Source organism: Antechinus flavipes, chromosome 3 (genome assembly GCF_016432865.1).
Source record: "Antechinus flavipes isolate AdamAnt ecotype Samford, QLD, Australia chromosome 3, AdamAnt_v2, whole genome shotgun sequence".
Taxonomy (NCBI): Eukaryota; Metazoa; Chordata; class Mammalia; order Dasyuromorphia; family Dasyuridae; genus Antechinus; species Antechinus flavipes.
The window spans coordinates 316369885-316383454 of NC_067400.1; the positions used below are offsets into that span (position 1 = coordinate 316369885).

The following is a 13570-nucleotide window of genomic DNA, read 5'->3' on the forward strand; positions in this document are numbered from 1 at the left end:
ATGTAAGCTTAAATAATTTGCTCAATAACTGATGATAAAAGGCCAATATTCTACTATAATCCACAACCAATATACCAAAAGAAAAAATTTTTTTAAGGAAAAAGTAACAAAAACTTACCTGGCTTGAATCTACCACCTATACTTGTTGACTTGAGACCTGCAGAACTGGTCTTTTCACAAGCTAGTGAAATGGAAAATCTCTTTTTGCACTGCCATTCTTTGATGAAGGTCTGAAAAAGAGTTTTGTCACTCGCTACATCAATGATTGTCAAGATTTCAGTACTACATGGGACTAGAGTTAATTGTGACATATCTTGTGAAAACTGCAGTGAAAGGTCTGTATCTTTAGAGGGACTATGGTTTTTCATATGACTATTTTCATTTTGTGGTTTAAGCTTTTGATCTTCAATACCTGATATTGAAATAAGTGGGTTACTTTCATCTCTATGTAAATCCATTTGGACTTTTCCAAGTTTTTTAGATATTCCAAGAACCCGTGATGGGCCATGCTTGGTGGGTAGAATAGAAGTGGGTGAAGGAGGAAAAAATACATGACTCTCCAACTTATCAGAAATAATGTTGCTTTCTTTATAAAGCAAAGGAGATGAAGTTTTACCATGAAAAGCTGGAATCTTCTCATTGTTTTCCAACGCTTCAAAGTTGTTTTTTAATTTGCCATTAGGAGAAAGTGGCATTTCCTGTGCTAGCCGAGGTGAGATTACTTCTTGTTGGTCCTTTAAGTCTATGTGGTTTTCTTTCAGAGTAGATAACGCTGTACTCACTAAACTTGGTTTATCACTCTCTAATCGATCTAAAATTTTTTCTAGTCCTGGGCTTAAGTCAAATGATGCCCCAGACCACATCAATGAATCATCATTATTTTCTCCAACAGATTTAGTTATTTGCACATTTACATCCTGACCTATCCTATCTACTGTTGATCTGGGGTAATTATCATTTATAACTTCTGACTTCCTTTGTTCTAATCTATTAAGAGTTATTGCAGGGGCATGCTGCTCTTGACTAAGAGCTAAATCTGCACCTTCCAAAGCTTCAGCCATCTGAAAAGAATCTATTTCTGAGAACATCATTGACTCATCACTAAAAGAGGCAAACTGTTGCTGCATATTCTGATTCCCATCAACTGATAATAGATTCAAAACTGCTTTATCTTTTGATCCATGTGGTTGCTGACACAAAATGTCACTGGAATGGTTGGAAGTAATTTCGGAAGGAGAGACACTCTTTTGTGGATCTGATTGTTGCTCCTTTACTTCATCTTTTTCTAAATCTTCATTAAAACTATCAAAGAGTAAACTATCACTCATATTCAAACTCGTTTCAAAAATGGGATGGCAATTTGCTTCTCTGCCTATTGAAGCTCTCTTTTGTAAGCCTGGTGGAGTGTTTAATGTCACTGAATCTTGTGTTTGATAACCCTGAAGAAAACTATTTAGTTGGGAGTCAGTGACAGAATTTTCATTTCCTTTAAAAGAAAAATAATTGTCCCTCAGTTTCGCCGGAGACTGTAAAACGGGGCTTTCCAGAGCCAGGACTTTAACGCTATGCGACTCAGTGGTTGTCTTCTTAGCATCTACAACCTTAAAATTTGAGGAATCCATTTTTCTCATCCCTCCAGTTGATCCTTCCCTGGCAGAAGTAACATTTTCACTTTGTGAAGTGCTAACAGAGTGTTGTCTTCCTGAGCTCTTCTGGGCCAACATCATTGCTACCTTTTTGTCCTTTGCAGTCTCAGCTGCCATCTGTTGTATTATTTTCTCTGTCTGAGTATCCAGGTGGAAACTATCATCAAAGTCCCTAAGCCCCAAGCCTAAGTCAGAAGACTGATTATTTTTAGTTTCATTCGCAACATGAACACCTGCATTTTTTTTCACTCCAGAGGCCTTTGGATCATTTTCACCCAGGCCTCCTTTATCCATAGCTCCAACTTGTACTGACATTTCATGAGGCACCTTGGGTTGGCTTTTGTTGTCTTCGGGTGGTTGGTCATTTTCATCGGCATTACTATTTCCACCTTCCCATCTGCTAGCAGCAACATTTTTATGTGTGTTTGTATAACTGGAGTCTGTCTCACCGAATGGCTTTCTGCCTAACAATACTTCCTCTTTGACACAAATTTTTGTATAAGTAACTGATCTGTTTTCAGGGCAATTCATAACTGGATAGGCATCGGTGTGCTTCCCCTGAAGTCTCTGGTTTTTCATGTGATTATCTTTGTCCTTCGAATCATTACTCACCATTTTTGTGTATGGCTTACCTTCACCCACTACATCATTCCCAGCAAGCCAAGGAGCTTGGTTGAAATTATTTTCTGTTTGAGATTTTATGATGAAATGTTCTGAAATAATAGAGTCTTGGATTATTTTGTTCTTTGAACAACTCTCCCCTGTTTGTGGAAGATGTGCTGTTGTGTGCTTGAAATATTTGACATTAGTGCCTGAAGACTCATTTTGAGCAGAAGGTCCTGGATTTTGAAAGTCCGTACTCTTTTCATCTGAAGTGAGTAAATCTTTAACACTACCAGAGCTGAATGTTTTACTATTTGGTGAACCAATCCTATGTGTTCTAAAGTTTTTGACATTGCATCTAGCTTCAGACTGGTTCACATGTTTGCTCTGCTTCCTAAACTGGGGAGTTTGGGACAGTTTTTCTGAACTAAAACTTAAAGCTGTTTTTTTCTTTTTTTCATCTGAGAATGTTTTAGGAATTTTCTCATTGCCTGACTTTCTTTTGTTTGTAGTAGTGATAATTTTATCTTTACTTGAATCCAAAAATGGGGATTTTCTTCCTCTAGAAACAGACTCATCACTTTTCATTTCAACATGTAGCTGATGCTCTTCATTTCCATCTTGGACAATAGAGTTTGAAGAGTTAGCAGACATCTTGGCTGTATTAGAATTTTGCACAGTATTGGGTGTTTTAGCAAGAGACTCACCAAAAGAAATTTTGGGTTCTCTCTTTGATACTTTGGGTCTTTTAAATAAGTCTTTGGCATGCTGCCTAGATTTTAGGTCCTCTGTTTCTGAGTCACTGCTTCTAGCTGAATAGGTTTCAGAGTTTAAAAAAGTGTCTGGATTCCACTGTACTCCCATTTCAGCTAACTCTTGCTGCAAAATCATTTTGGCTTCCTTCACAATAAGTACTGCTGCTTCTTTTTCAGTTAAACCCTTTCTTCCAGGTACCCAGATAGTTCGAAAATTCCTGCGTTCCTCAGCTGCTTCCTCTTCTTCATCTACTGCCTTGCGGACACTAAGGAAGGAAATGAATAAGGATAAAGAAATTTTTCTGAAAAGTCAATAATATACACCTCACGGTAATATACACACGATTTAACAAACCTTTTCATCTTTAAATGGAATCAAAGAAAAATTTTATATAGTATATTTTGTCATGTACAACTTAAAAATATATAATTAGCATTTATAAACAGTAGAAAGTTTTCTCACCAGAGGATGAAGCTACCGGGTGATTTTGGCTATAACTAACAAACACTGTCTATCCACTAAAACATGGAAGTTTTTAACCGCACTGTTGCAAAGAGTACCTATATTAATCATGGATAATTTTGATCAACTACGCATTTATTTTTCAGGTTAATGAACAGTAGTGTATATAATAATAGCATTACAGTGGGTAATAATGAATGAGAAATAATGAATCCAGGTCTTTCTTATTACTACCTAAGCGTGTGCATTTCAGGAAAAGATCACAAAGCAAGAAAAACAGGGAGTCTCTAGAAACAATAGATAGAAGAGGCAAACAGAAATAAGACCTTTGAGAATGGCAGCACTCAGACAATCAACCCACCTCCAGTGGCTCTCCTTCTTCCTCCTGGGCAGATGCAGCCTGACCACACCCAGGTGCATGCTCCAGCCACAGGTTCTGAGGACCCCAAGAGAGACTTCTTGTAGTCCTTGCACTTACAGATGGCTCCCTGCCAGCAACTGAGGGGATCTTAGGAGTAGAAAAGATATTCAAGAAGAGGCAGGGCCATCTTCTCCATTACTGCTTCCTAAGGACCAGGCCATCTTCCTACAGACTCACAGTTAAACCTGCCACGTGCATGGTCTTAGCCATCAGTTTGGTGCATCTTGTTGGCAGGATCCCCTTTCTCTCTACACCTCCAGCACCAGCTTGGTGTGTTGCCCACAGTAGCACTTGCTAAATAAATAGTGTTTCCTTCTTTCATTCAGGAATCCTGGTATGGCTATAGAAAATCCAGCCTTTTAAGACTTAGGCATTTGATTCAATTCCTTATTTTGTAGAAGACAATGATGATTTGGAAGTGAAGATAACAGTCTACTAAACATCTAAATCAGTGGCCAATGCAGCACTCTGGGGGACATGGTGATGGTAGGGAAGACAGGGATCAAGTATGGAACCTAGAGAGTGAGGATTCAGAAGATGGGCAGGGACTGCCAATCTCTCCCCTTGCTCTCTTTCCCTACTTCCAATTAACAGTACCGTGCCTTTCCATCTCAAAGAAGTCCTCACTTGAGTTAGTGATGGTACTCTATCCCTCCTCCCTTTTGTGACTAAGTGCCATACCATTGACACCTCCAGTGTTTCCTCTCAATCTCCTTTTAATTCTTTTCTCTCTCTCCAAATTTACCAGTAATCTCAAATACCAAATCCATCTGGCTTTCTCTCAGTCTTCAGCTTTCTCCACTTCTCTGCACTGATGACCACCCTCCTCTCCCTAGGTTTTCATCAGATGCTGTTCCCTTCTGGTTCACCTCCTACCTATTTAACCACTCCATCTCAGTTTTACTCATTGAATTTTTATCCAGCTCTCACTTGCTAATAACCATGGGTGTGCACTAAGATTCTGTTCTAGATCCTCTTCTCTACTCCTGCTACACATGTGATGATCTCAACTCCCATGGATTCAATTATCAGCACTATGCAGATAATTGTCAGATCTATTTGTCCAGTCCAAACTTCTCTCCTGCTTCCCAGGCTCACATCTCAAGTTGGGTATCTCAAACTGGATGACCCATAGACATCTTAAACTTACTATGCCAGAACTGAACAAATCATTCCCCTCTCACAAACTTTCCTATTACTTTGGTGAGTACCACCATCCAACCTTCTAGTTACCCAGGATCAAAATTAAGGTGTCATCCTTAACTCCTCACTGACAAGTCTTCAACTCTATGTCTGTCTGTCTGTCTCTCCCTCCTCTTCCCTCCCTCTTTTCTTCTCTCTCTCTCTCTCTCTCTCTCTCTTCCTCCCACCCTCCCTCCCTCCCTCTCTCCCTCTCTCTCTCTCTCTGTCTCTCTCTCTCTCTCTCTCCCTCTCTGTCTCTCTCTGTGTGTATATGTCTCTCTCTCTCTGTCTCTGTCTCTCCTCCCTTCCCTCCCTCTCTGTCTCTGTCTCTCTCTCACTTTTCTACATCCAATCAGTTGCCAAGTTCTGTCAATTGTACCTTTATATGTCCCCCCTTCTCTGACACTGGCATCCTCCAGTGTCACCCTCATTAATGTTCCTCATTCAGGACACTGACCATCCTCAAGACTCTCCTGAGTCAGTTCTCCATCCTCATTTTGCCTCCTAGCTTCATTCAAATTTCAGTTAAACCCCACCTTTTATTAAATGACTTTTTCAGTCTTTCTTAATCTTAGTGTTTTCTCTCTGAGAATATCTCCAATTTAGCCTGTATACATTTTGTTTTTGTAAATAGTTGTTTCCATATTGTGTCCACTATTAGCATCTTTGAGAACAGGAGCTGTTTTGTTTTTTGTTTTTGTCTTTCTTTGGACCTCAGCACTTAGCAAAGTGACTAAAACATAGCAGGTGCTTAATAAATGATTACTGATATAATTATTCCAATGCAGTGCAGTATATCTTATTTATAGTCTTGCATTCAGGAAGACAAATTCAATTTCTGACCCTGAAACACACTCGCTTTGCAACCACAAGCAAGTCACTTAATTTTCATTGTACTTTCATTACTCTAGGCAACTCTCTAGAACTACAGGTTATAGATAAATTATGGACATGAGATTGAGGGAATTTCTACACTGAGAGTTCCCCAAGATTAATAAAATCACAGGCTCAACCCTCTATCAAAGAAGAAAAATTCTTTACAAATCTCTCTCAAACCTACACATTTACATCATACATCAAAACACATTGCACGATACTAGAGCCTCTTCCAGGCATTCTATTTCTGTTTTTGAGTGTAACTAACTTCCTTGCCATCCTAAAATTTAACTGATTAATCTCAACCTTTCCTTTTAACACCAAAATGCTGTTAAATCTAACTGTACAAACTTGCAGGGTTTTTTTTGCTGAAAGTAATAAGTCAGTGATATACCACATTTTTCCTACAGAAACAATAGTATGAATAGGCTGCTTTTAAAATTATTATCTGCAACCAAATACTTAACAACTGATAAATAGATCATATGGGGGAATTTTTGTTTAGGTATAAATTGGACTAAAGAATTTCAAACACTGAAAATCTTTATTTTAAAAAAAGTTGTTAAACACTAAAACTAGCCCACAAAAGTATTTAATCTAATATGTCCTCAGATGCTGATTTCCCTTTCCCTTCTGAATTTAGATATATGGTATCAATACAAAGAACGGAATAAAAGGGGGGGAAAAATGGCGCTGAGAAGACTTCAGTAGGCCAGGCAAGTGGTAACAAGAATCTTAATTAGGGACAGTTAAAAAAGAAGAAAGAACAAATGCAAAAGATACTGCAGCATTAGAAATGATAAGAAGTTGTAAGAGATTATTCATATATATTATTTATATATATATATATATGTGTGTGTGTATATATATGTGTAAATACACACACACACACATATAAATGTGAAGGTTGGAAAAATCAGATAATATCAAGGTTTCAAACAAACAAGATTGAGTAAATGCTAATGAAAATACTGAAATCTGGGATAATATTTAGGGTAATATGATAATAATTTCTGCTTAGGAAACATGATTTTGGACCAGGATGGTCCATCCTCTATATCCTAGACACAATCAGTGCTTTCCTATCTTTGCATATTTGTTAACACAATTTGCTATATCCTTTTTATATATCTTCCCTCTTTAAATACCTGCCTATACTTCAATACTTAATATAAAGAAAAAAACTAGCTTCTTAGCATCCTAAGACAAATGCCCGATGATGAAGCCAAACTATTTATGTTTCCTGTGGAAAAAAAAGTTTATCTGGACATGTATTGTCAGCAGTTCTCAAACTGAGAAAGTAAAGTTCCCTTTATCTTATTTCTCTTCTGTCCAAGATCAAGTCTGACATATTATATAAGGAAAGGCCTATTAATCTAGTTTATGAGCCTCTCTGTAATTATGCAATTTTAGATTAGATGTAAACTTGAATTTCTGGATGCCAGAAATTGTAAACATGGGCAGCTTGGCATATTTTTCATGGCTTCAATATGCTATGAGACTCCCTATAATGCGCTGTAATGCTTTTATATACCTATCCCCATTTATTGTTTAAAAATTAATTGACTGCATATCACCACTTAGGGAACAGTTTAAGTTGAAGGTTTTTCTCACCTTTTGAATGGCAAAGAATTTTTCAGAACAGCTTCCACCTCAGCAACACTTCCTCGGGCAAGATCAGCCACTGTTAAAAAGCCAGCAGTATAAAGAGCTCTGGCCCTCTGTGCATTCAGCAAAGACACCCGAACTAAGTCACACAGCTCCCTCTGGACACCAAACGTAAGACGTTTCTGAAATTGAGAAAGTAGTTGTTCCATGTTGTGCCAGCCAAGACGATTAGAAAACACGGTTATCATCCCTGGAATATTTATAACGACATAGACATAAATTAAAATCTTTTACAAACTTAATTTACACTTCTATAGATAATGTTGTCCACAACCCACCAGAACATTAAGCTATTGCATATCTCGATAAGCAACACTATAAATTTTACATAGAGAAACCAGGAAAGATGATAAAGGTATAAGGAAGCAGTATAGTCCAGCTCTCTCAATTATTCCAACAAGGTTAAAGAAGGGCAGGCACTAGACTGAAAAATAAACAGAAAAATCTATGGAAGAAACATTGGGTCATTTGCCCAGCTCAGGTTGACAGGAGATAGCTAGAAGTCTGTTGAGAGGTTCTAGCCAGGAATATACAAAGCACAGGACCGTGTGAGGAGATGCAAGGGGCAAAAACAAAAGCCAGCAATGCAAGCTCTCAATAGCCACTTGAAAAACAAATACTAAATCACTAATAATTAAGTCAGCTATCACTCATACTCATCAGATTAGCAAAGATAACCAAAAATAAGAAAAATGACAAGAGCAGGAGGGGCTGAAGGAAAATAGGCACATCAATGTACTACTGACAGAGTTGTGAAATGATATCACCATTCTGGAAAACAATTTGGAACTATAGCCAGAAAAATCACTAAACTATACTCTTGACCCAGTAATATCATCACTAGGCCTATATATAGTGCATTTTGTCATATACAACTTACAAAAATGGAAAAGAAAAAGAATTTTTGCCTGAAGCTGCCTATAATAACAGTTAGATCTTCAGTCACTCCTCTCAACCTTGAGTGTCCCCCAGGATTCTATCGTGTGCCTCTTTCTATTCTCCCTCCATACTGTTTCAATTTTATAGACCATCTCTATATAGATGATTCTCCAATAACTTATCTAGCTCTAATCTCACTTTTACCCTCCAGCCTCTCATCTCCAAGTTCCCAACATTTAGAACTGACTATTCCATAGATACCTTAAGCTTCAAATGTCCAAAACTCAGTCATTTTCACTGGCCTTCTTGCTGACCTTCATATCTGGAGTTCTCTCCTTTCTCATCTCTTCCATCCAGGCTTCCTTCAAATCACAGCTGAAATCTCACCTTCTACAAGGAGCTTTTCCTGATCCCCTCTCCCTCTTTAATGCTAGGACTTTCTGTTGATTACCTCCAATTTATTTTGTATATAAGTTGTATTATAAAGTTGTTTTCTTCTTGTGCAGCAAAATTATTGCATAAATATGTATACATATATTGGATTTAACATATATTTTAACATTTTTAACATATATTGGATTATTTGCCATCTAGGGGAGGAAGAGGAGGGAAGGAGGAGAAAATTTGGAACAGAAGGCTTTGCAAGGGTCAATGTTGAAAAATTATCCATGCATATATTTTGAAAATAAAAAGCTTTAATTAAAAAAAAAAAAAGAATTGTAAATAACAAACTTACTTCATTTAAAAAAAAAAAAAAAACCTTTCTTTTTATACCCTTGCTCAGAGGAGAGGTACTCATGTAGGAGAAGACTGATAAATAGCTTTTACATATATGCTTCATGCAAAGGTTTAAAATTACTTTTGGGTTTTTTTAGATACCTCATTTTGGCCTGCCCGGCTCTTTTTAGAGTGACAATGGCCCAACCTTCATGTCACAAATAATCCAAACTGAGGCTCAAATATAGCAATAAATTGACATAGAAATAACAACTATTTTATAGGGTTTTATGTAGAAATATTTGTATAGAACTATACAAATCTAGATTTTATCTTTATATATTGATTCTATTTAAACAGAACTTCAAGGTTTGCAAAACCCCCTCCATTTCTTTAACTCACCTGCATAAGTTGCAGCTGATTGTTGCAAAGATTGAATCTGTCCACGATTACAACCATATTTCTGAATAATATCCTTTAAAGGAACTTCACTGATTAAATCTAATAGTACAAGACTAGTGAAAAATCTGTAAAGACAAATACCACATGAAAATGTAGGAAAAATATTTATGCACTAATAACATTCAAATAATAGTAATTTACATCTGTATATCAATTTATGTTTGCAAAGTTCTCTATTTTATCACAATAGCTTGGAATTATTTCTTTTCATTTGACTCATACAACAACCCTTAGTGCAGATAAGATCTCTACTTTATAGGATACATAAGAAGATAGGCCTAATAATCAAGGGTGCCCAAATATCTGATTCTTTCAGCACTGAAATCCAAGCTACTTACAAATATTGTAAATAATGAATATAAATTAATCTTTCAAATCTAGGACTAATATTAAATAGAGAAATGGCTAAAGAGAAAGACAACATGATCATATCAGATACTGTTCACAAATGGCTTTAAACCACTTAATCACTGAAACCAAATCTATGAGGGAAGGGGATATTTCCAATTTTAAACTATTCATTAAATTATAGAAATATTACAAAGAAATATATAATTTATAAAATTTCAAATCAACAAAAGAATCTCAGAATTTGTTATAAAAAAACTTTATTTACACTTGCATTAAAACCACTATTTTAAAACCAAGTAAGATTTTTATCATCTATAGAAAAGAAATGAAAAATGGTACAAATAATTCACAATAGCATGAAGCCTAGATTCATTCATAGTTTAATTTGGAATTAATTTTTGGAGTTACACTTTAATATGGAATACCATATCAACCAAAACTATTCTCACATTTATCAAGCTCAGGAGAAAATAAAATTTCTACCTTCCCAAGCAAAACTAATCCTTTGGGTAACACCCCCCGCCTTTTTTGTTTAAAAACAACAACAACCACCTTTTCAGATCTTGCTGAAATGCATGAGTCAAATACAAGAGAAATGTTTTTCTATCAGCAACAAAGTTCAGAAAGAAGAAATTCAAAATGAGATTTGCTAAAGAGAAACCAAAAATACTGACCAGAATCTATTCCTAGATAAGAGAGTTATGATGTTAAGAGGAATACCTTTTATGAATGGCCATTTGTCGATGCTGTTTCTCAGTTTTGGCTACTATTCTTCCTTTCACAGAACGGGCCAAGAAACCCTCTTCAATTCCCACCAGTTCAGCCACCCTCTTCAGAGAGGTGGGCAATTTCTCCCACAGACAGAAAAAGCGGTACCAATCAATAGCTGTCCAGTCTTCATACAAAGGAGTAACCTATTGAGGAGGAAGATGGGGGATGTCATTAACAAAGGAGCAGAACCATACTGATCAGTTTCATATTAAAATAAGTTTTACAAAAGTGTATTTCTAAACATTTCATATATCACCTCTCCAGAACCTGAACCAAAAACCTAGATGCAAACAAAAACAGCTTCTAAGCAGCCAAAAGTCATGTCACTAAGCCTGAAAACAAACACCTTCTTGCTCAGGAGCATTCCTCAAGCTCTTCCTCAAAACCAGTGTGCACAATATGTATTGTATCTAGGATATACTGCAACATATTTAACATATATAGGACTGCTTGCCATCTTGGGGGGGGGGGGGGGGAGAAGGGAGGGAGGGGAAAAAACGAAACATAAGTGATTGCAAGGGATAATGTTGTATAAAAATTATCCTGGCATGGATTCTGTCAATACAAAGTTATTATTAAATAAAATTAAATTAAAAAAAAAAAGAATTTAAACAAAACAAAACAAAACAAAAAAAAAAAAAAAAAAAAAAAAAAACAGTGTGCACGATCTGAAGAAGCAGAGCCCATTGGAGATATCCCTCACTATATCTGGAGTCACCACAGCTTTGCTCATGTGGCTTTGGGCTCCAGTGACTTTATCCATACAATTGGGGAGGGGAAGGGGGAAGACAGACAGACTATATGTTCTTGAAGGTCCCTTTCAGTGGTGTTCTCTTCTTTAAAATAATATAATCGTTCTCTCTGGGAGCAGGTTTCTTGGGGAAGTTTTCTGGAGGCAGCATTAGTTTCAGTTAAAAGTAATAATCACTCCAAAATGCAGCCAGCTGGTAAAATGCAAATGTTTATTTTCTCCTTCCTTGGGCCTGGGTAGCTTTCTTAGAGGCCTATCTCTCTGCTTGGTTGCAAGAGCTCTTGCAGAAATCTTTTGCCTCTGCCAGCTTCAGCTTCTCTTCTTCCAAATATCTCCAGCCAGCACCCAGGTGAAAGTTGGAATGAATCTGACTCCACTTCTGAGAGTGGGATTATGGGTTTCCTCCCAGAGTGCTCTCTGGCCCTAAGAGCTTCTTGCTTATATGAGCTCTCTAAAGGTGCAAACACAAGCATTGTTTCCATCAGTTCCACTTAGTATCTTGTTTCTTCTGGCCCATAACATCTCCTTATAGGATTAGATCAATCATACTGAACCATGCTAAATTAGATAATTATTGTCTCTATCAACTCTAATGACTTAACACTTTGTAAGGATTCCAACACCTTTCAAATTTAAATCAACAATGAAATAATGTCCTTAAAACATCTCACAATTAACATGTCCAAAGCAGACTTCATTATCTGTCCCTCCCCAACCCATGCCATCCTTAGTTCTGTTAAAGACGTCATTATTACTAGGTCACAAGAGAAACATGAATAGTGGCCACACATTTTCTCTGATCCCCACAACCTCTCAAAGCTTCCTCAAACTGAAACCATATGCTAAAGATAAAGCAACTTTAGCAGTTTCCATGGTCTAGGATACAAAAAAAACCAAAAGAAGATTAAAAAACAAACAAAACAAGCCCCAGGAACTGACACTCGCTGAGCCTGAGCTCACTCAGCACCTCTACCCCCTCTCCCATGCTGCCAGCAGTGAGGCTGCATTTGGAGACCCAAGGACAAGACAATGGCTTATATCGAAACCCACTTCTCCCCCCTTCCCACTTCCCAGTGCCATGGACACTGTAATCAGGGAAGCTTCCTCAAGCCTCTATAGCCAGCTCATCCAGAGCCCTGCAGAAGCCAAATCCTAGGGATGTAGTAAGTACCAATGTAACAAACTTTGAATTACCGATACCAGGGAAAGCAGGCTCTGAACTGCTGGTACCAGAAGATTCTGAACTGCCGGTGTGAGGTCAAGGAGCTAAGTAATAGAAGAAATGGAACAAGTCACCAGGAAATGGGGAGCTGTGCAGAACTCCAACAAACCCGACAGAAAAGGACGGCATCCAGGTGGGGCTGGTTTGGACCCAAAAGTCACAGGGGCAGAGGTCTGGGCTGAAGAACCACAGACTACCAAGTCTGGGAAGAGGCTGAGACACCCTGAAATCCAACCCCAAAGGAAACCAGTCATAGATGAGGGAGTCAGAAGTGAGAAATAAAGAAAATAAGTGGAGAAGGGTCAGGGAGACGGAGTACCAAAAAAAGAACTCAACTGCCTTGAACATAAACAGAGAAATCAATGAGGAAAAACAAAGCAGAAGGATTACAGCCTAGGTAGGTCCAGTCAGGTCAACAAAGTGATATATCCTCCCTAGCTGTGTGACCAAGGGCAAGTCACTTAAGCCCAATTGCCTCGGGGAAAAAAAGTGATATATGAAATGTTTAGAAATATACTTTTGCAAAACTTATTTTAATATAAAATTGACCAGTTGGTTCTGCTCTTTTATCATTGACACAATGTAATCCATAGCTTCCCAGTCTCTGCAAAATACCCATGGTATTTGGATTTGTGTAACTCTAAGTGCCTGCCCTCACTGGAAAATATAAATGAAATGTTATAGCTTCCTAGCAAATATATGCATACATAGGCAAGACTGTTGTGCCACAGTTCTCTTTTACTGTCCTGCCTCAGTTTCCCTAAATTGTTCTGCCTCAATTTTTCTAATTGGTCCTGCCTCAA

General features: G+C 37.5%; 1 protein-coding gene across 1 annotated transcript in view; it reads right to left on the reverse strand.

Annotated features, from left to right (window-relative positions):
* Positions 1-13570, reverse strand: part of POLQ (DNA polymerase theta) — a 100808-nt gene that overhangs the window by 42357 nt on the left and 44881 nt on the right. The window contains exons 13-16 of the mRNA XM_051985367.1: positions 10744-10937; positions 9613-9737; positions 7561-7804; positions 119-3270 (exon numbers count right to left, since the gene is read on the reverse strand). Of these exons, the coding sequence (XP_051841327.1) occupies positions 119-3270; positions 7561-7804; positions 9613-9737; positions 10744-10937 (3715 nt within the window). The remainder of the gene's footprint in view (positions 1-118; positions 3271-7560; positions 7805-9612; positions 9738-10743; positions 10938-13570) is intronic.